At 44.2% G+C, this 22,974-nt stretch overlaps 1 protein-coding gene across 6 annotated transcripts in view; it reads right to left on the bottom strand.

Moving 5' to 3' along the window:
• Positions 1–22,974, bottom strand: part of CCDC7 (coiled-coil domain containing 7) — a 361,859-nt gene that overhangs the window by 322,839 nt on the left and 16,046 nt on the right. For all 6 annotated transcript variants that reach the window (XM_075922671.2, XM_075922670.2, XM_075922665.2 and 3 more), the window contains one exon: positions 6,757–6,843. In XM_075922671.2, the coding sequence (XP_075778786.2) occupies positions 6,757–6,843 (87 nt within the window). The remainder of the gene's footprint in view (positions 1–6,756; positions 6,844–22,974) is intronic.

Below are 22,974 nucleotides of genomic sequence, written 5' to 3'. Positions count from 1 at the left end.
TTAACATTTTAAAGATTTTTTCAATTCCCCAATCCTTCTCTTTAAAACAATAGAATTAACATTATGCTAATTAAATATTTATTTTAGTGTACATATAAACTACTTATACCTTAATATAACTCTCTAAAATCAGCTAACCAACTCCGAAATTCACTGACTCTTCTGATTTTAACATGTCAAAAATTTTAAAAAGTTACTAATATGTCCAGTAAAAGAAAGCTACTCATCTTGTGAAGTAACAACTGTTCTTGAGGTGTGTCCCCCTGGGAGTGCTCCACTGTAGGTGATGGGTCTTCCCCGGAGCCGCAGGTTCAGAGACTTTTTCATAGCAGTTGGGCCATGCATGCACAGTGAGCCTCTCGTGCTGCTGGCGGTTTGACAGATGAGTGCTGCCCGACCCCTTCCTTTCAGTTCCTCGTCTATCGCAGAGCCCCTGGACTCCAAGTAGGGGGGAAGAAGGGAGGGTCGTGGAGCACCTATGGGGACACACACCTCAAAGAAAAGTCGTTACTGCACAAGATGAGTAACTACCTTTTCTTCTTTAGTTGATGTGTCAACCGCCAGTTGGGGCATAATGGCATAATATTTTGAGAACATATAGTCCGATGACCAGGTGACTGCCCAATAAATGTCTTTGAGAGGTACACCATTAAGGAATGTTGTGGATGTTGCTGTAACACAGGTGCTTTTGGTGCTGTTTTTAGCGGTTTGTTACCAATGAGTGGCACTGGGGAATGCAACCCACTATCAGCTTAGAAATGCGTTGTGTGGAAATTGGGTTGCCCCTGGAATAGTTCGCAATAGAGGCAAACAGACATGGGGACTTGCAAAACGTCTGAGTCCTATCGATGTAAAAAGCCAAAGCCCTTCTGACATCCAGGGTGTGAAGCATGGTGTGTGTAGGTGATGTATGTGGCTTCAGAAAGAACACAGGTAAGACTATGGGTTCATTAATGTGAAAGCAAGTGTTGACTTTCGGTATAAAGGCTGGATGTGGTCTCAAAGTCACTTTATCTTTAGCGAAGACCGTGTTTGGTGGACCCACCATTAGGGCTCCTAACTCGCTGATCCTCCTTGCGGACGTGATCACCACTAGAAAAAGCACCTTCATTGTGAGGAGCAATAGTGACATGGATTCAAAGGAGGGGTCTCATAAGGGTCTCCAGAACCAAATTCAGGACCCACGAGGACGTTGGTGTTCTATGAGGTGGGTAGAGGTTCTGGAGGCCTTTAAGGAATCTTTTTGTCACGGGATATACAAACACTGATGACCCTTCTATGTGGTCATGAAAGGCAGTAATGGCTGACAAGTGTACTTTTATGGAAGACATTGATAGGACTTCACTCTCTAAGCCATATAAGTACTCGAGTATCGTATGGATCAAGATTTGTCTGGATTGAGTTGTCTCTGACAATACCAGGATGCAAAGAGTCTCTATTTTTGCTGGTAAGTCGTTCTAGTGGTTTGCCTCCTGCTATGAAGGAGGATGTTTCTTACTTGATCCAAGCAGGCGACTTCCGCACCTCAGAACCACACAGGAGCCAGACATGGAGATGAAGGGTGTGTGGATCTGGGTGCAGTAGCTTGCCAGAGTTCTGGAAGAGAAAATTGCGTCACTGAGGGAGCGAGTGGGGTGGTTCGATGGACATGTACTGTAGATGTGGGAACCAGGTCTGTCTAGACCAGGATGGAGCCACTAGAATGACTCAGGCTGTATCCAGATAGATCTTGTACAGGATTCTGGGGATTAGTATTATTGACAGGAAAGCATAGTAAATCGGTTCATCCCGTGGGATCTGGAATGTGTTTCCCTTGGATCCCTTCCCCAGTCCCGCCCGGGAGCAAAAACGAGGGCACTTGGCATTTCTTACGGTTGCAAAAAGGTCTGTTGTAGGATGGCCCCACCTGCGAAAGATAGAATCTAACACCTGTGGGTGGAGTTCCCACTTGTGATCCATGGCAAAGTTGCAGTTCAAAGCATCTGTCAAGGTGTTGTTGTTTCCTGGTAAGTATGCTGCTTTTAGTGTGACCCCATATTGGATATACCAGTTTCAAAGACCTCTGCACAGAGAGATCGAGAATGTGCTCCTCCCTGTCTGTTGATGTAGAACATGGTGGTCATGTTGCCTGTAAGAATATGGACGGTTCTGGACTAATGGTTCTGGCACCCCTCGAGTAGATTGCTGGGGAATGTCCACCATCTTAGAGATTCCAGGATGTGTCTGGGTATAACAACTGCCTTGTGCAGAGAATGCCATGATGGTGTATAGACTGACATTAGCCAGTGCTGCAGGGCTCGGAAGTGTAAGGGCGCATATTGGACCACATAGGTGGTGGCTGCCATATGGCCCATGAGCTGAAGGCAGGTATGCACCGTCGTATTGGGGCTGATGAGTAGTGTAGTGACAATGTTGTGTAACATATCGAATCTTTGCCATGGCAGATATGTCCTGGCTGATATGGAGTCAAGTGGCGCCCCTATGAATTCCAAGTCTTGAACTGTATTGAGAGTCAACTTCTGCTCGTTTATTAATAGACCTAAGCAGCTGAAAAGTCGTTTGGTCTTTAGTATCATATTCTCAATTTCCATTCTGGAATGGCCCTTTATTAGACAGTCATCTGGGTATGGGAAGGTGACGACCCCCTGATGCCAAAGATATGCTACGACCACCACTAGGACCTTTGAGAAGACTCGTGGAGCCGAAGAAAGGCCGAAAGGTAGGACTTTGTATTGGAAATGCGCATTCCCTACCATGAATCTCCGATACGTCCTGCCCACAGACACTATCACAATGTGAAAATATGAGTCGTGTAGGCCAAGGGCTGTGAACCAGTCCCCTCTGTCCAGTGCTAGTATGATTGAAGCCAGTATGACCATCTTGAATCGCTGCTTTCGCAGGAACTTGTTTAGTTTGCAGAGGTCTAGGATCAGTCTCCAGCCCCCTGTGCATTTCTGGGTTAGGAAATAAGTTGAGTACAACCCCCTACTGCCTCTATAGCCTCTAGATAGAAAAGTCGATTGATTTCTTGCTTGAGAGGTATCTCATGAGAGGGGTCCCTGAAGAGGGACGGGGTAGGAGGAAGGGTAGGAAAGAGGGAAATGAATAGAATTGAGTATCCCATTCGGATGAGTTCCATGACCCGCTGGTCAGAAGTTATGGAGGCCCAGCAATGAAGGAATGGGTGTAATTTGTGGTCGAATAGATGTTTCTGGCTTTGTTGCACTGGATGGTTAGGGAAGTCAGGCAGGCCCTCAACCAATGTTTCAAATTTGCTGCTTAGGGGCCTGGTCACCAGAGGAACATGGTTGTTGTTTGTGGTTCCTCTGGGTGCGCTGTCTGGAGTGATTGTATTCATATGATCTATATTGAGTACGGTTATAGTATGAGTCCCAGTTTTTATTGTAGGGGGGTATAATGCCTGCGCTTGTATGATGGTGTGTACATGACTAGGATATGCAACATGGTACGCAAATTTTTACTGCTGTGCAGGATCTCATCAGTGTTGGTCGCAAAAAGCTAGTGCTTATCAAAGGGGGTTTGTGCTTATCAAAATAATTCCTGCTGGCCTTCTTGCAATTTGGCTGGGCCAATGCCAGTGTTTACCAGATATCCTTGGAAAACCTCTATAATCGCCTCCTTTATGGGCAACGTGATTCTGTCTGTGATGACGGGCAAATATTCTTTAGGAGATGGTGTTGTTTCTCCTTGACCTCCTGTAATTTTATTTCTTGGGTAGCAGTGACCCTTTTAAAAAGATCCTGAAACTGCTTCAGGCCCACTGTGGTATGTTCATCATCAGGGGCTATAGCCTCCTCAGGAGGGGAAAAAGAGTTGCCCTGTAGTGACTGCGCAAGCCGAGTGTCATCCTGATCATCAAGTAATTGATCGTCATCCTCTTCTGAGTCCGGTATGGTCCCCAGGGTATGGGATGGTGAGACTGGAGGTAGCCTTTTCGGTGAGGGTGGTGGGCTAGCACAGTGGTACTTGGGCAGTGCCCAATAATCCCAGGGTGCCCAGTGCAGTGGGCAATGTGGAGGCGGGTAGTACCAGTTTGGATGCCACAGAGGATGGTATGGGGCATGCTGTATAGCGATGCCCTTGCTGACGTGGTGGGAGACAAATGCTGCAAGGAGAATGCACTCCTCTGGTTGTAGTTGGCCACCTTTATGTGCCCGTGCCCGTAGCGTGGCGATGAGTATAATGGGTACGGTGCTGAGGACTGCTCCCTTGATGGGAGTGAAGAGGGTTGTCTGTGCTCACTGGCACTCTCCCTAAATTCCTTGTTGTTCATCAGCATTTCTTTAGACCCCGTCTGGTCAGCCTGCAAGCTGACAGCAGCCTGCACCGGGAGAGGCATCTGGAGAAGTTGCTGCGCTGAGCGGTAGTGTCAAAGATTTATGGAGCCATTTCTTAAACCCCTGCAAGCCAGGCATATTGGAAGCCATTGGTACTCAGGGCTGAGAGCGGGGGCGGGGGGGGGGGGGGAGGTTCTTATTTCAAACGTCATCTAGCTTGTGTATAAAGGCTGCCATTTTATGAGGTCTCTATTTTTCCCCCATCTTTCTTCTTTCTTCTTCTTCTTCCTCTGTCCTTTGTTTGTTTGTTTGTTTGTTTGTTTGTTTGTTTGTTTGTTTTAAGAGTGTAGCTGGCGGGGGTAGAGAGAAGCCGCAGAGGCATAGCAGCAGGGAACAGCATATTCCCCAGTGTTTTTGGTTTTTGATTTCTTTTGAAGTAGGAAGAATGTAACAAGATGATTTGTAATTGATTGAGGTCAAACGGTGATGAAGAGAGTGAGAATTTTCCTGTGAGGAGACAAGTGCCTGAAGCAGCAGGGGAGCTCCATCCTCCACCAAGGGCGGTAGAAGAGGAACTGAGGGGAGGAGGTCGGTCCGTGCTCAACTGTCAAGCCGCCAGCAGTGCAAGATGCTTGTTGCACATGGGCAGCCCGACTGCTAACTGCTATGAAAAAGTCTCCGATCCTGTGGCTCCAGGGAAGACTCGTCACCTACAGTGAAGCACCCACGGGGACATCACCCAAAGAAGAACTGTTGTTCTTTGAAATGGTTTGCACATTCCCACTCTGCACTTGGTATCTGTGTACCACAAGCATGACCATTACAAATTCATTTTCTAATACCTCAGTAGTACACACTGGATGGCTCAAGCTTCTTCTGTTCCTGCACACCACTGCATGCAAGTATGAAGGTTAGAGGTAGCCCCAGTGTCCACAGTTCCTTCTTGTCAGAAGGGTTTTAGAATGTGTCTTTTGGTAGAATGCAGGCAAATAAGTTGGCTGGCTAATATGGAAAGATGACAATACCTTTGGGATGAACCTCAAATAAGGATGCAAGTAGAACTTGCCTATAAAACAGGGATGGGGAACCTTTTTAGAGTCAAGAGCCACTAATCCACAGAAAAATCAGTTGGGTGCTGCACACAAGTGAGAAGCAAAAAAACCCCATCACTCCTCTTTTTTGGTGCCTTTTTAACATGAGGAGAGCGTTGATGCTCAACAAGATCCACAAAGGGTTCCATGCTTATACACCCATGCAGCAGTGTGATGCTGTTACACAAAAAGCAAACATGATTCTGGGATGCATTAACAGGTATGTTGTGAGCAAGACACGAGAAGTCATTCTTCTGTTCTACTCTGCGCTGGTTAGGCCTCAGTTGGAGTATTGTGTTCAGTTCTGGGCACCGCATTTCAAGAAAGATGTGGAGAAACTGGAGAGGGTCCAGAGAAGAGCAACAAGAATGATTAAAGGTCTAGAGAACATGACCTATGAAGGAAGGCTGACAGAATTGGGTTTGTTTAGTTTAGAAAAGAGAAGACTGAGGGGGGACATGATAGCCGTTTTCAGGTATCTAAAAGGGTGTCATAAGGAAGAGGGAGAAAACTTGTTCATCTTGGCCTCTAAGGATAGAACAAGAAGCAATGGGCTTAAACTGCAGAAAGGGAGGTTTAGGTTGGACATTAGGAAAAAGTTCCTGTCAGGGTAATTAAACACTGGAATAAATTGCCCAGGGAGGTTGTAGAATCCCCATCTCTGGAGATATTTAAGAGTAGGTTAGATAAATGTCTATCAGGGATGGTCTAGACAGTATTTGGTCCTGCCATGGGGGCACGGGACTAGACTTGATGACCTCTCGAGGTCCCTTCCTGTCCTAGTATTCTATGATTCTATGATAACCAACGTAAAAAAGGGTGCGAAAAGACTATTTGCCATTGTTGTCAAGCAGGAGTGAAGATGGAAGGCAGTGCATTATGGGACATTGACTACATGTATCCAGAACCACCTGTTGCTAGTGCAGGCACTGTGGGATAGCTACCCACAGTGCATTCCTCTCGAAGTCAATGGTAGCCAACCTACTGGGGATGTGCTACTTCAAACAACATCGAATTCTTGCACAAAGTGGAGACATGCACCTTTAACTTTACAAAACTGAGTGCTAAAAAATCAACCTTCATAAATTCGATCTTATCTCTCAGTGTAGATGTGGCCTGAATTTAAAGCCTATGGCAGTCATAAAAAGGAAAGGAATCATGAGTTCTCATATATACCCATATTAATTATCCACACATGTGTGAGAAGAGTAATAACTGCTTTCTAAATAGTTACCTGATTGCAGAATGAGAATTGTACAGACCTCTTGATTGCACACCTATAAAGACAATTCTCAAAAAGCAAACCAATGAAAAATTCAAAAAGTTTATATCCATTCCCTTTCTTTTCTAAGCTTAACATTACATACTTGCTTTTCTTCCTCACATGCTGTTTCTAGTTGTGTTGCAACTGATGAAAAATATAACAGGAATGTAGTCATATCCTTAACACTTTCCTTTTAAAGAGAAAAGAAAAAAAAATACACAATCCATTCATATTCTGCTGAAATTCTGTATACTGTGATATTTTGTCTTAAAAACCTTTAAAATATGACAAAAAATGGACCTGGGTTAAATGAACCAATTACATTCTAGTTTAATCATGGAAGTGTTTATAAAGTCATTTAATGTACATTTTAGGTTGCATTAAGATTATTAAAATAGAAATATTTTAACACTTTTTGCATTACAATATTTCACTGTACAAGTTGAATAAAAATAAACACAGTAGTTAACTTCACAGTCTGCATACTGACAGAACTATCATAATGTTGGGTCTGAGTTTTCAACACTAAGAAATTACTTAACTTACAGAACTCTATTCCAATTGGAATTTTTTAAATTATTAGAGCATTTAAAATCCTAATATGATTTTATTTTAAGAAAAACTTGTTTTGAGGTATAACCTATTTGATAGTAATGTCACTTTATGCTAAAAAAAAATTAAACAAATACTCCCTTGCTATTACACCTTGATATTGCAGTTGATTTAAAATACTGTAGAATCTTACATATGATGATAAATCAGCCTAATCTATTGGTGGTGGTACTTTAAGTAAGGGATTCTGAACACATGCATTACATTCAAATACCTGTCCAGTGCAGTTATTTTAAAATGTTTAAAAAATGAAAAAAGGTGTACTTATTTAAGGCTGAAACAATGAAAATATTTGTTTCAATTATAATCTGTAAAGGAGGGGTGGCCAACCTAAACCTGAGAAGGAGCCAGAATTTGCCAATGCACATTGCCAAAGAGCAACAGTTATATATCACCAGCCCTGATCATCTCTCCACCACCACTCTCAGCCCATCCCACCCACTGGCAGCCCCACCAGTCAGTGCCTCCTCCTTTTCCTTCTGCCCACTGTGATCAGCTCTTTCTCAGTGGGAGACACTGAAGGGGGGAAGCATGGATGTGACAGGCTCAGTGGAGAGTGTGGGAAGTGGCAGGATCCTAGGGGGAAAGAACCTAAGGCAGAACTAGGGATTGAACAGTGAGTACCCTCCAGCCTAGTGGAAAGTTGGCACTTGTAGCTCCAGCCCTGGATATGGTACCTACACAAGGAGACACACATTCACTTCTGAAGAGTCACCCCTTTAATCTACAATTATAATCTCTAAAATTTACCTCAGTCATTGTGTGGTTAAAGCCTGTCTATACACAAAAGTTGTACTATTTTACTGTACTGATATACTTAAACTTAAAAACCAAAAACTGGTCTGGTAGCACTTCATAGACTAACAAAACATATAGATGGTATCATGAGCTTTCGTGGGCACAGCCCACTTCTTCAGATGACCGAAGTTTTGAGTTTAGGATGTGCAGACCCAAATTAAAAAGGGGAGAAGGAAGGGGGGGGGGGGACAAGGAGCAGAGGTTATGAAAATATGAAAGGGAAAAACAGGAAGGCAGAATAGGCCATCAGTAAGCACCTGAAGATTGGACAGCTAAAACGAAGCAGATAAAGATCAAAGTCAATAGATAGGGAGGGTACTAATCAGGGCTGGCCTTACCATGAGGCGAACTGAGGCGGCCGCCTCAGGTGCCAGACTGTGGGGGGGCACCACTAGGACCCAGAGTGTAGAAAATTGTGTCTGCTGCTGGTGCATATGTATTCTCTCTGCTCTTGATGCACAGAGATGCTGGAGGAAGGAGGGCACAAGAGACATAACAGGCAGGCAGGAGTGGCCTGAGGCAGGCTGCGGTAGCTGGCGCCTGAGGCGGAAGGCGCGATCAGTGCCCCCACCTTCACAGCCGTCAATGGCCGTGACATCATCATCGGGTGCCCGGGCCAGCAGCGCCCTAGGCAACTGCCTAGTTTGCCTAGGCTCACGGGCCACCCCTGCAGGCAGGCATGAGAAAAGGTGAAAGGGAATAACAGAAAGCAACAGGAGTTACAGCGAAACAGAGGAGGAGGAGCCTCTTATGTATCTCCCTAGCACCCCCAGGAGCCTGGACTGATTAACACGAGCTTCTCAGGGAGCTTCCTGTTTCCTGCTGCTTCCCTGAACCCACTTGAGGAGAACAGGCAGTCAACTGAAGTAGTAGGAGCCAGTTAGGCCCTTAAGACGCTGATATCGTCCCTTACTCAGGCCCTGCTACCTGCCTGCTTATCTGTCCCCTTCAATTGAGTGTTGAGAGCCACTTTAGCTGGCACAGAACAGCAGTCATGAGTGAAAGAAGAAAACGCCCCTCTGGAGCAACGTTCAGAAAAAGAAAGCAAGCAAAGGAAGCTTTTCTATCTAAGCAGGAAGGAGCTCTCCTGAGATACATAGACACAACTGTTCACCATGAGCCTTCCAGCCCCAGTGAGGATGTGAGTGGTGAGGAGATGCCTGATCTTCCAGTTAGTCAGAGTGCAGGTGACCTGGCAGCTACTGCAGCATCCATATCTCCATCTCAAATTGATGTAACCATGCACATTCCTGAAGAAAAGTGTAGATCGGAGAAGACTGTGCAAGAAACAGCTGCTGCTGAGTTCCTTAAGTCTGGATGATCCAGGACTGTGGACCCACTTGAGTAGTAGCCTAAAGGACTTCCTTGTACTGCATGGGCCACAGCAAGTGAAAAACTTCATGTTCCCCAAAGACAATGAAAATAGAAACTTCCATCCAACGCATTACTGGCGTGAAATCACCAATGGTGACAAACTGAAGAGGCCATTGCTTATGTACTCAAAAAAGCAGAATACTGCATACTATTTTTGTTGCAAACTCTTCCAGTCTAATGTTCCAGCCACATTGGATTCTACAGGAACAAAGGACTGGAAAAATCTGGCTAGAAATCTGGCATGCCATGATAAGGCAGCAAATCACCAGAGAGCATTCCATGAGTGGAAAGAGCTTGAGATGAGACTAAGATTAAAGGCCACCATAGATGATCAGCATCAAGAGAAGACTGCATCAGAGTCTCTTTACTGGCAAAATGTTTTGAAAAAGCTCACTGCCATTGTGAGAATGCTTGCTACCCAAAACCTAGCACTGAATGGCACTTCGGATCAGCTGTATGTGCCAAACAATGGAAACTTCCTTAAAATTGTGGAGCTGACGGCTGAGTTTGATGCTGTACTCCAGGAGCGTCTAAGAAGAGTCACTACCCAAGAAATGTACACACACCACTACCTTGGAAAAACAATTTAAAATGAAATCATACAGTTACTGGCAACAAAAGTCAAATAGAAGATTATGGCAGATCTGAAGTCAACAAGATATTACTCTGTTATTCTGGACTGCACACCTGACATCAGACATAAGGAACAAATGACTTTAATGGTACATTATGTAACAAAAACAGAACCTACTGACAGGGATTTTGAGAAATCAAATTTTTGAATTGCTCCGCTCCAGCACAAATAGTGACTACTCCAGTTTCGCTCCAACTCTGCTCCGCACTCTGACTCAAATTAATTTTTAAGTAAATAAAAAAGTGCATACTGTAATTTTGAAAAAACATTATTTTTCTTCAGTTTTAAAACAATTTAAATGTCATCAACAATAATACAAACTAGAATCATTCATAATTCAATCTGTAAAAAATTATTGCAGCAATCAAGTCATATTTCATAGCTTGCTGCAGATCATTTAAAATTCACTTTAAAGCTGAAAACAGTCGCTCTACACTAGCTTGCGTAGTTGGCATGCTCGAAGCAATTCTATAGGCAGCCTGAATGCGGCGAGGGTAGCTGTGAATGGCCTCAAAAACAGACTTAACTTTTAGCCTACCAATAGACTCCATCGCCTCACAATCTTCTCAAAAGTTTCTCTCAAATAATGATTCATTACAATTATGAATCGCAGAAACTCGTCGGCATCTTTCTTATTTATCCAATTCCTTCTCGAAGTCGTCATCTTCTGAAGAATTGGTGCTTGAATTATCTCCATTTCCCTGTGATGGTTGAAGATGTCTCAGGGATGGATGCTCAAACAAGTTCAGAGTGGAGACGGAAGTTTGAGAACAGCCTGCTATTTCTGAAGGATCTGAACTTTCCGAAACCGCAAATTTGATTGTTGACGACTCCTTTTGTTGTGTTTTGTTTTCTTTAACCTCTTTCGCCGAGTTCAAATATAGCAATAGATTTTGTTTTTCGAGTCGTCGAGCAATATCAAGGAGCCCTTCCTTTGCCTTTGGTATTTCCTTTGAGGTAAGAAGAATCCGATACCGTGGGTCAACATAAACTCCAGCAAGGAAATGAATATTGTCAAAAAGCTTCTCTTCATGTTTCTGCATGGAGGATAGAATTCCTTCTGCAATTTGTCCACCATTTTCTTGCAAGAATTTTGACAGTTTTCACCATTCCTTCATTAAAACTCCCAGGGTTATATCGACAGCTTGAAGATTCACGGTTGTTTGGTTTAGCTTTGCCAAGAGGTCTTGCAGGTTCTTCACTTCGTCCCATTCAGCTTTTTTTAACTTGAGTTCTCTTGTTCCAGCAGCAGTCACTTCTTCACAATAAGATTGAAAAACAAGAAGCCGATCAATCATCACAGATGTTGAACCCCAGCGAGTCACAGTATCCAATGATTGAGTTACCCTATGTAGATCAAGCAGTACAATTCGAATACTTGGGGTTCGTGGTTTGACAACGACTTGTCGAATTTTTGCCAGAAATTTATTCGCATGTTCTTTGTTCAGTCCATCCCAGACTGCCAACTGAAGAGTGTGAATACCACACCTCATCAGTTAGACTTTTGAGTCGTCCTCATGAAGCCATGTTGGAAGTATGAGGCTAGGATCATTAACCCATTGCGCAGCAGCATCCATGTTGGGTTCGATTTCATCCATTCCTTTAGTTCCTTCATCAGGAAAAATAGCTTCAGTTCTGTCCACATCCCTGTTCTCAGAGGTAGAAATGGTTTCGTTGTCCTCGCTAAAATTTTTGATGGCACACGCAGATGCTCAGCACTTTCATTTCACTGATCCCAAATTTTTCTTAAATAGCTTTTACTTGACTTTTCATGTAGGAAGAACTGTGACACCCTTCAGTGTCGATTATGTCCAAGGTTTTTACCACAGCTTTATCTTTTCCTTCTTTGAAGTACTGAGCATTCATTGCAAGGAAATTTTATGTTTCCACGGGTTGCCGCATCCATTTTCAGGTAGCACAATTTTTGCTTCAAAGCTTTCTTGAGTTCTTCATGACCAGACTCAGTTGTGCTGACAACTAAATGACGACCCGCATCGTGCCCCGCCAAAACACTAAGCTGCTGACCCATTTCACCTGCAATTTTTTGGAATCCTTTGTTCTTTAGGCTGAAGGTAGTGAAAGGTGTTGAACTCAAGCAAACCATTTCCATCAGCCCTTCACGGAAAGTACTGGCAGGAGCCAGACCATGCGCATGAGAGAAAGGGTGTGAATGTCGCAAGATGCTGACCGCACATGCATGGTCCAGCTGACTACTGCTGTTGAAGACTCTGATCTGCAGTGCTGGGATGAGCCCGACACCCACAGGGACATCACTCGAAGAAGAAGTGAGCATTCTTGACGACTACACTGCAGGAGGCCATGTTTCCAAACAAACGGAGATAGTCATAAACAGTATACTGCAGGACTGCCTGCAGATTGTTTTCCAGGGACCTGATGTTGTTGAATCTTTCTCATAGAAGAAAAATGGTTGCCATTGTTGCATCTAATTGTGCTTCTATGAATTGCAGCCTTTGAGTAGGGATGAATATGGATTTGATTTTGTTGATTTGTAAGCCAAGGTATTAGAAACAGAAGATGGTTATAATAGTGCTTTGTTGGGAGTCCTGAAGGAAAGGTTCTTGAGGAGGCAGTCATCCAGATACTGAAAAATAATAACGTCTTTCTTTCTCAGAAGAGTAGTAACAACTGCCAACATCTTGGAAAAGACTATGTATGGGTGGTGTGGAGAAGCCAAAAAGTAGGACTCTGTACTGGTAGTGATTGTGACCCAGGAATCTGAAGAAAATGTCTGTGAGCTGGATGTAGAGTCACATGGAAATGTGTGTCTTGCAGGTCAAGGGATAAAAACCAGTCCCCCTCTCCAGTACTGAAATAATGGTTAATAGGGTCACCATTTTGAATCTCTGTTTTTTACATATTTGTTAAGAGCTCTGAGATGAAGAATAGGGTGCCATCCCCCATTTTTCTTCTCTGTGAGAAAACTGGGAAAAGAATCCCTTTCCTTTACATTAGGCAGGTAAGGATTCAATGGCTCCAAGTGGAGGAGACATTGTACCACCTGGAGGATCAATTGTTCGTGAGAATGGTCCCTGAAGAGGATGGGGTGGGAGTTGGGTGGGGATATTGAAATAAAAGGGGTAGTACAGCCTAATTTAATAGTTTGCAAAGCCCATTGATTCAAAGTGATGCCATGCCAGTTGTTATCAAAAGGAAGGCGATGGTGACCAAATATTTTAGGAGGTATTGTAGTAACTGGAGGAGGTTAAAGGTTTTCCAAGCTCTTGACCACTGCCTCAAATCTGTTTATTGGGCTGGAGGGATGAGGCATGGTAGGCATTGGGAGGACAACTGCACTGAGATCTGGGTCTGCTATGCTGCGATTGGTGGTCAAAAGGCCTACAGGGTTGCTGAGAGTAAGCCAGATAATGTAGTCTTGGGTATGGTTGATATCTTTATTGTTGTCTTCTAAGTGCCGGTGGGCTGATGCCTAGAGATCAGAAAGTAGCCCTGGAGTCCTTCATAGTATGGAGAACATCAGTGGTCGTGGTGGTAAAGAGTTTTTCTCCCTCAAATGGGAGGTCCTCAACAGTGGACTGTATCTCCCATGAGAAAGAAGTTAAACTAAGAGGCCCATCGCATTATTATTGCAGTAACAGTGGACCTTTACTAAGGAGGGATGTGTAATTGGCTACTCTAAATTATAGTGTAAAATAGGCATAAACTTTATGACTGAAAAGGTCTAATATTTTACTATTTCAATCAGAAGGAACAGAATGGAAATGCTGCTATTCTTTTGTTGAGCAGCTTCTACAGCCAGGGAGTTTGGAGCTGGATGTTTAAAGAGGAAATCGGAACCTTTAAGAGGAACATAGTATTTCCTTTCTGCTCTTTTACAGGTGAAAGTTATGGTAGCTAGAGTCTGCCAGATGGTTTGGGCAAGGTTCATTACAGAAGGATTGATAGGAAGTGCAATCTTAAATGATGATGCCAATTGGAGAATATCAGTAAGTTCATGTTGGATTTCTGCTACCTCTTCTAGAGTGATGTTGAGCTCTGTAGCTATCCTCTTAAAGAGCTCCTGAAAATTGGTGAAATTGTCTGCTGTATAGGAGGAGGAGGCATAATGGCCTCATTTGGTGAAAAGCACAAAGTGGAATTATCTGGCGAGACATCTGGAGCAGGTATTTCTGTTTGAGGTGGTGTGGGATCGTCCTGTCCCTCTGTCAACTGTGAGTTTTATGGTGCTGGGAGAGAATTGCTACAAGTTATGGTGATGCTTTTTAGATAGCCATCTATGATGAGGTGCTCATGGGATCCAGTACTGCCAGTGGCTGGGCAAGACATATGGGGTCCCATCCATGGGGGACCATACCACGTAGAAAAATCTCTGGTGTAAGATAACCAGGAGAATGGATGAGTGAGAGGGGAATGATAAGGTGAAAAAGCTATCTCCAGGTGTTCTTCATCATCACTGGAAGGAGCATTTGGAGATAAGTTATGGTATGGTACCAATGCGCCTGGAGAGATATTGGTGCCAAGGAATGGTGAATTCAGTGTTGGCAATACCAGAGGATCGCTATGGTGCTCAAAACACAGTATTGCTGTAGACAGACAGTGCAGTGGTCTGTGATGCCAGCATAGATGGTAGAGCTGGAATGTCAGTGCCATCATACGGCAGTGCCATAATGGTGGACAGCTTTAGAGTTACCAGTGGCGCTACTGGCTCACTGCTTTTGGTACAGGATGGTGCCAGTGAGAGAGAGACAGGCAACTTCAAGCCTACTGCATCAGCACCTGGGCAGTGTGAACCCACAGAATGAGGTACAGGTGTGCCAGAGACCTTTGGTGCATCATAGGTGATTAAGGTCTCCGTTGTTGGGGTGGTGGGCAACCTGAAATAGCCAAAGGGTGCCAAACTGTCAGGAGAGCGCTCTGAGGTGAAGAAGCCGAGCGCTTTTTTGAACTCTTCTTGTGGGTCAAAGACTAAGGAATAGATTGGGCCATAGAAGGTTCAGGGCCTGGAACTGAGGCAGGGCATAGGGACTACTCCAGCAGGATCATTTTAAATCTTAAGTCCCTGTCTTTTCATGACCTCGTCTTCAGCTTGCTCCAATGAACACATTTTTGGGGAAGATGGGTGTGACGGCGCAGTCAGGGTTCCCCCGTTCCTGCACGCCCGTAGCAGCAAGAACAGACTCCACCAGCCGGTAGAATAAAGGGGATTTATTGCTTCTAAAGGATACAGCACAGTATAGATGTGATGTGTTTACAGGAGTCTGGGTGAGGATACCTCAGACCTCTTGAGATGGGGTCCCTAGGCCCCTGGATTCCAGGCCTCTCCTTAGACTGGTTCCTCCATGATATACCTCTATCATATCCCCCCTCAGTCTCCTCTTTTCTAAATTGATACGTCCCAGTTGTTTTAACCTCTCTTCATATGGGACCCATTCCAAACCCCTAATCATTTCAGTTGCCCTTTTCTGAACCCTTTCCAAGGCCAAAATATCTTTTTTGAGGTGAGGAGACCACATCTGTACGCAGTATTCAGGATGTGGGCGTATCATAGTTTTATACAGGGGCAATAAGATATTCTGGGTCTTATTTTCTATCCCTTTCCTAATAATTCCTAGCATCCTATTTGCCTTTTTGACTGCAGCTGCACACTGCGTGGAAGTTTTCAGAGAACTGTCCACGATAACTCCAAGATCTCTTTCCTGATTTGTCGTAGCCAAATTAGCCCCCATCATACTGTACATATAGTTGGGGTTATTTTTCCCGATGTGCATTACTTTACACTTATCCACATTAAATTTCATTTGCCATTTTGTTGCCCAATCACTCAGTTTGGTGAGATCTTCTTGGAGTCCCTCACAGTCTGCTTCTGTCTTGACTATCCTAAACAGTTTTATATCATCTGCAAACTTTACTACCTCACTGCTTACCCCTTTCTCCAGATCATTTATGAATAAGTTGAAAAGGATTGGTCCCAGGACTGACCCTTGGGGGACACCACTAGTTACCCCTCTCCAATCTGAAAATTTACCATTTATTCCTACCCTTTGTTTCCTGTCTTTTAACCAGTCTGAAGGCAAGAACTCTGTACTTAAAATGATCCAATGCTATCGTGAACCACAGAAAGCATCTGTGCGTCAGATGTATGATTATATGAAATTATGCATCTTGGACCTCAAGAACTGCAAATCAGTGTGGATATGTCTACATTACAAAGTTAATTCGAACTAACAGCTACACATGCAAACCGCTAGTTCGAACTTAATTCGAACTAGCGGAGCGCTTAATTCGAACTAGGTAAACCTCATTCTATGAGGACTAATGCCTAGTTCAAATTAAGTAGTTTGAATTAAGGACTGTGTAGCCACTTAATTCGAACTAGTTGGAGGCCAGCCCTTCCCAGCTTGCCCTGGTGACCACTCTGGGCCAAACCAGGAAAACTCTTCTGCCCCCTCCCAGCGCCAGAGCCCTTAAAGGGCTACGGTCTGGCTACGGTGCCCGTACCAGGTGCAAGCCTGCCAGCACCCGGCCAGCAGACCCCGCACCTGACACGGCATGAGCCAGACACCCGCTGCCACCCAGCCCTCCGCCTCTTCTCGGGACCAGGCTGGCGACTCCCAGGAGCCTGCCTGAGGCCGCAAGAGGCGGGCGCCCGCCTGGTCTAGTGAGGAGATCGTGGACCTCATCCAGGTTTGGGGGGAGGCCTCCAACATCCACGACCTCCACACTAGGCACAGGAAAGTGGCCATCTAGGGCAGTATAGCTGCCAGCCTGGCCACCAAAGGTCACATGCAAACCCAGGAGCAGGTTTGCATGAAAATCAAGGTGGTCCAGTGAGACCCCCGACCCTGAGCCCTGAGCTTAGAACATAAAAACATAAGAACGGCCGTACTGAGTCAGACCAAAGGTCCATCTAGCCCAGTAGCCTGTCTGCCGACAGCGGCCAACACCAGCTACCCCAGAGGGGATGGACCAAAGACAATGATCAAGCCATTTGTCTCGTACCATCTATCTCCAGCCTTCCACAGAGGCCAGGGACACCGTTCCTACCCCCTGGCTAATAGCACTCCATGGACCCAACCTCCATGAATTTATCTAGCTTCTCTTTAAATTCTGTTATAGTTCTAGCCTTCACAGCCTCATGTGGCAAGGAGTTACACAGGTTGACTATTTGCTTTGTGAAGAAGAACTTTCGCTTATGAGTTTGAAGCCTGCTACCCATTCATTTCATTTGGTGTCCTCTAGTCCTTCTATTATGGGAACTAATGAAGAACTTTTCTTTATGCACCCTCTCCACACCACTCATGATTTTATAGACATCTATCATATCCCCCCTCTGGGTATGTCTACACTACCCCCCTAGTTCGAACTAGCGGGGTAATGTAGGCATACCGCACTTGCAAATGAAGCCCGGGATTTGAATTTCCCGGGCTTCATTTGCATAAGCGGGGAGCCGCCATTTTTAAAACCCCGCTGGTTCGAACCCCGTGCAGCGCGGCTACACGGGGCTCGAACTAGGTAGTTCGGACTAGGATTCCTATTCCGAACTACCGGTACACCTCAAGTGCGGTATGCCTACATTACCCCGCTAGTTCGAACTAGGGGGGTAGTGTAGACATACCCTCCGTCTCCTCTTTTCTAAGCTGAAAAGTCCCAGTCTCTTTAGCATCTCTTCATATGGGACCTGTTCCAAACCCCTAATCATTTTAGTTGCCCTTTTCTGAACCCTTTCCAAGGCCAAAACATCTTTTTTGAGGTGAGGAGAGCACATCTGTACACAGTACTGAAGATATGGCATACCATAGCTTTATACTTCCCCTCCTCCTTCTTCCCCTGGCTTCCCCCTTTCAGCTCCCTCCTCCCAGGTTTCCCCTCCCCTCTCCCACCCTCTCTCTTCCCCTCTCCCACCTCCTTTTCCCAGTTTCCCCAGAGGTTAATCCCCCCCCCTCCAGTTTTGTTAAATAAAGAAACTTTCTATTTTTGAACACACGTGTCCTTTTTTGAACACACGTATCCACTGTGTCAGCAGCATCAAGAGCCATTTGTAAACCTGTGTGAGATATAGTGTACACCTCTTGTACAACAGGCTTGTGCACTGTAGGTTTAGACACCGGTTGTTGAAGTTGTGCCTGACGATATCGAGGTGATCTATTTCTTTGTCTGCCTGACTCATACAGTCTGTCTTGGTGGTAGAGTCGGTATTGCTTCTTCTAAGGGTACATCTAGACTACATACCTCATCCCAGGAGGCATACCTGGGTGGTCGACGAATACCTTTGATGTCGCCACCCGCGCGTCCAGACTATCGTGCTGAGCCGATAAACAGCTGATCAGCTGTCGGCTCAGCGCGGCAGCCATGTAAATTTAAATGAAGCAGCGATTATTTAAATCGCCGCTTCATTTTCCTATGTCTGGTAGCCTAATTTACATGCCTCTGGCGACAGAGGCATGTAGTCTAGACGTACCCTTAGAGGCCAATGTATAAATGCCAAGCATGTGAAGAATCACGTGAGAGTCCTTCATGGTATGAAAACTTCATTGGTTTTTGATGAAAATAATTTATCATTATTATAAGGCAAGTCTTCTATCTTTACTTGTAGTTCTTTTGGGATACTGGATGACAGAAGCCTCAAGGCTCTGTGCATCAAAATAGCTGTAACTGTGGTATGGGTCACAGTATCAGCAACATCTAGTGAGGGCTGTGAGGTAGTCCTGACAACCAGTTGTCTTTCAATGAGCATGGGTTTGAATTGGGGTCTCGTCTTCAAGGAAGTCCAAGGTAAACACAAAGAGCCTTCCATAATTGTTGTAGTTATATTTTGCTATGAAGTCATTGTAGTTGACAATAAGGAATTGTAGTGTTTAGGCGGTATAGATCTTGTAGCCTAAGAGGTCTAGACACTTATGATTTTTGTCCTGTGATGTAGAGTTGTGTTGTGTTTGTTTGGCTCGGTTTGCTGCTTCAAGCAGTAGCAAAATTGATTGTGTATGAGAAAACAGGAAATCCAGTCCTTTAACCGGCACATAATATTTTTTGTAAGGAAGAGGTGGCTGCCACCCTGTTTCTGCTGGTTCAAGGATAACTGTATTTATGGGATGAACTGTCTTCAAAGAAGATGATGGCTTATGTTGATTTCTTTGAACCTCTTCTAGGAAAAGGTCCTAATAGCTATACATTTAAACAATGTTTATAATTGTTTAAACTCATCTGCCAGTGTAGATGGATGTGGAATGATGGCCTCATCAGGAAAGGTGGAAGAATTGTCGGCAGGCTTTGTATGCTGCCCATGGGTCCCATGATGACCACCACAATGGGAATGCATTTCCATGATTGATCATAGCATAGGTAAAGTGACTGTGCCTGATGTCATTTAGGTAGCAGTATAACCTCAGTAGATTTCTTTTAAGGTGCAGGGGATTGTTGTGATGAGAAAACTACTTCCTCTTGATCCTCATTGTCACTATCACTCAACATCGAGCTCTGAGGCTGCTGCAGCATAGAAGTAACCTCACTTCCGTGATTATTGTGCCCTGAGCTCACGGGGAGGGTTCCGCTGTGCTCCCCTATCTAACTAAATATTTACAGCACTTAACAACTACTTAACTACATAAAAATTCAACTAGAACTATAATACAACAGATAAGGAATACAGCTGCTAAGAGATAGGCTAACAGCCTGAAAGCATGCTCCAGCTACCGTCACAGGCCGTAAGAAGGAACTGAGGGGGTGTAGGGGCCAGCAGGGGTATATATGCACCGGTATACCGGCGCCACTCCAGGGGGCTCCCTGCTGGCCCTATGGATACTGCTAAGGGGAAAAAAAAGCTCCGGAATCCGTGCACGCGGCGCGTGTACACCTAATCAGAATGGACATGAGCAAGCACTCGAAGAAAAATGATGAGACTTGGGTTCCATTCCAGGTTCTATAGGGCAATGTGGAGTTCTGGTTACAAATGGTTTCTGACCCATCCCTAGCCTAGCCCTAAGAAACAGGAAAAGTCTGGCTTTTCCCCTGTATCCTTGGGTTAGATAATGCTCAATAGGTCTGCAGGATGGCACATGCACAGCCTAGTCAAATATAGCAGCTGTGAGTGGATGCTCAGTTTCTCTAGAGGGATAGTTTGTGCAGTCTATTCTGCACTAAATTCTGTGAGTGGCGTCAGCACATTCAGTGAGAACAGAAACTGAGGATAGTTTAGTTACTAACATTACATCTCTATTGGACATGTGTGAATAGAGGTGGATTTAGGATTTAGTCAAAATTGGACAGATTTTTACCAAAACAGCAACAGGCAAATCAATGACACAAAGGTTAACCCTTGTCAAATCTCAGGTCCTTATTTCAAAGCCCAAGAAGCATAGCTTCTTAAAGAAAAGGTTGTCAGAATATTTTTAAAGTTGTGAAGCACTGTATTTTTTCCTAACCTCAAGTTCAGTAATGACTGTCTATTTTAGCTGAAATTTTCAAAAGAAAAAAGAACACCTAGATATAGACAATTTGGATGGAAATTCTCAGTCCAAAAGACTGACATTTGGCAAACATATATGCAACTAAAAATAGGTTCTTGCAATGAGAAATGTTGGATAATGTTCATAAAAGATGCTGCTACCAGCCTTGTCTGTAATACATACTTTTACAATGGTGTACGTGGATCCCCGCTTGTGAGTTAATTTGATTAAATTATATGTTTCTAAATCAGTGGTTGTCAAAGTGTAGTCTGCAGACCACTAACAGTCCACAACCATCTTGCTCAGCCGATCCCTCCTCGCCCCCCCCCCCCCACACACACACACAGCAGGGAGCCTGCACTGATGCTCCAGCTCCCCATAAACACTCCACCCCCTTCACCAGTGGAGGAGGGTGAGCCCCATGGGAAGGATCTGGCTTTCAGGGGAAGGAATCAGCATGTCGTGCTGCTGCTTCCATGCCCCCTGGCTGGGGAAACGGCAGCACAGGAAACTACTCACCCGGAGGCTTTTCCCTCAGCTGGAATCACAGCCAATAGTAGCAGCAAGTTAGAGTGCATAGGAGCGGCAGGAGGCATGGAGCCAAGTAAGTGCCCTCCATTCCCCTCATGCCCAGATTCCCCCACCCTCAGCTCACTCCTGCACCCAACATCCCAGTCAGACTCCACCCCAAGCCCACTCCTGCACTGGACCCCCGACACACACACACCCATTTTATTATTATGGGCTGATGGTCCACTGATGGTCCATGGAAAGGTCTGTGTTCAGCATATTGGGTCACAGGCCAAAAAGTTTGAGACCGCTGTTCTAAACTGATGTAAAATAAACCAATATAATTAAATAGACATAAAACCAATGCATAAAGTATCCCTTATGCAGGGACCCATCTTGCAAAATACTGGTTTTAATGGGAGTTGAAGGTCCTCAGCACTTCTCAGGATTTGAGCTGTAAGACCTTAAATACTAAAACCTTTACGGCCTGGAAGTTGTTATTCTAACTATCTTGGTATTTATATGCCTGTGATTGAGAGCTTATTTATGTTTGTAAATTTATAGTACTAAATTATTTTTATTGGTAAGAATTAGGGCTGTCAAGAGGATTGAAAATTAATAGCAATAAATTGTGCAATTAAAAATCAATCACAATCACACTGTTAATAGAATATCAAAATATTTTTAAAATTTATACTTTTTTGCTGTTTTCTATGTTTTTAAATATATTTATTTCAATTACAACTCAATGCAAAGAATACAGTGCTCGCTTTATATATACTTTTCTTACAAATATTTGCACTGCAAAGAACAAAATATTGTATTTTCAATTCATCTCACACAAGTACTGTTGCGCAATCTCTCATGAAAGTTGAATTTACAAATATAGAATTATGTACAAAAAACCTGCATTAAAAAATTAAACAATGTGAAACTTTAGCATTTGCAAGTCCACTCAGTCATACTTCTTATTCAGCTAATCACTGACAACTATGTTTGGTTATTTGCAGGAGATAATGCTGCCTGTTTCTTTTTTACAATGTTACCTGAAAGTGAGAATAGGCATTCACATGACTCTATTGTAGCTGGCATTGCAAGATATTTACTTGTCAGATGTGTTAAAGATTTTTATGTTCCTTCATGCTTCAACCACCATTCCAGACGACAAGTGTCTATGCTGATGATGGATTCTGCTTGATAACAATCCAAAGCACTGCAGACTGATGCATGTCCATTTTCATTCTCTGAGTCAGATGCCACCAGCAGAAGGTTGATTTTCTTTTTTGGTGGTTCTGGTTCTATAGTTTCCACATCAAAGTGTTTCTCTTTTAAAACTTTTGAAAGCATACTCCATGTCTTATCCAGCTTAGATTTTGGATGATACTTCAAATTCTTAAATCTTGTTTGAGTGCTGTAGCTATCTTTAAAAATTTCATATTGGTGCCTTCTTTGTTTTTGTCAAATCTGCTGTGGAAGCATTTTTAAAACAAACATGTACTGGGTCATCATCCAAGACTGTTATATCATGAAATATATGGCAGAATGCAGGTAAAACAGAACAGGAAATATACAAAAACTTAAACAACAAGTAGTCTAGTAGCACCTTAAAGACTAACAAAATATGTACAGGCAGTCCCCGGGTTACGTACTGTAGGTTTGTTCTTAAGTTGAATCTGTATGTAAGTCAGAACTGGAGTCCAGATTCAGCCGCTGCTGAAACTGACCGCCAGTTCCGACTTACATACAGAATCAACTTAAGAACCCCAAGCGTCCCCAAGTCAGCTGCTACTGAAACTGATCAGCAGCTGATTCCAGGAAGCCTGGGGCAGAGCAACTCTGCCTGGGCTTCCTGTAGTCAGCGCTGGTCAGTTTCAGCAGCAGCTGACTTGGGGACGCCTGGGGCAGAGCAGCTGGGGTGCTGCTGGGTTGCTCCAGTAGCGACGCTCCTCGGCGCTACTGGACCAACCCAGCA

The sequence above is a fragment of the Pelodiscus sinensis genome, chromosome 2 (genome assembly GCF_052426305.1).
Source record: "Pelodiscus sinensis isolate ZL-2025 chromosome 2, ASM5242630v1, whole genome shotgun sequence".
Taxonomy (NCBI): Eukaryota; Metazoa; Chordata; order Testudines; family Trionychidae; genus Pelodiscus; species Pelodiscus sinensis.
Note: the sequence above shows the minus strand (reverse complement) of the source record. Positions and strands in the feature narration are given on the sequence as shown.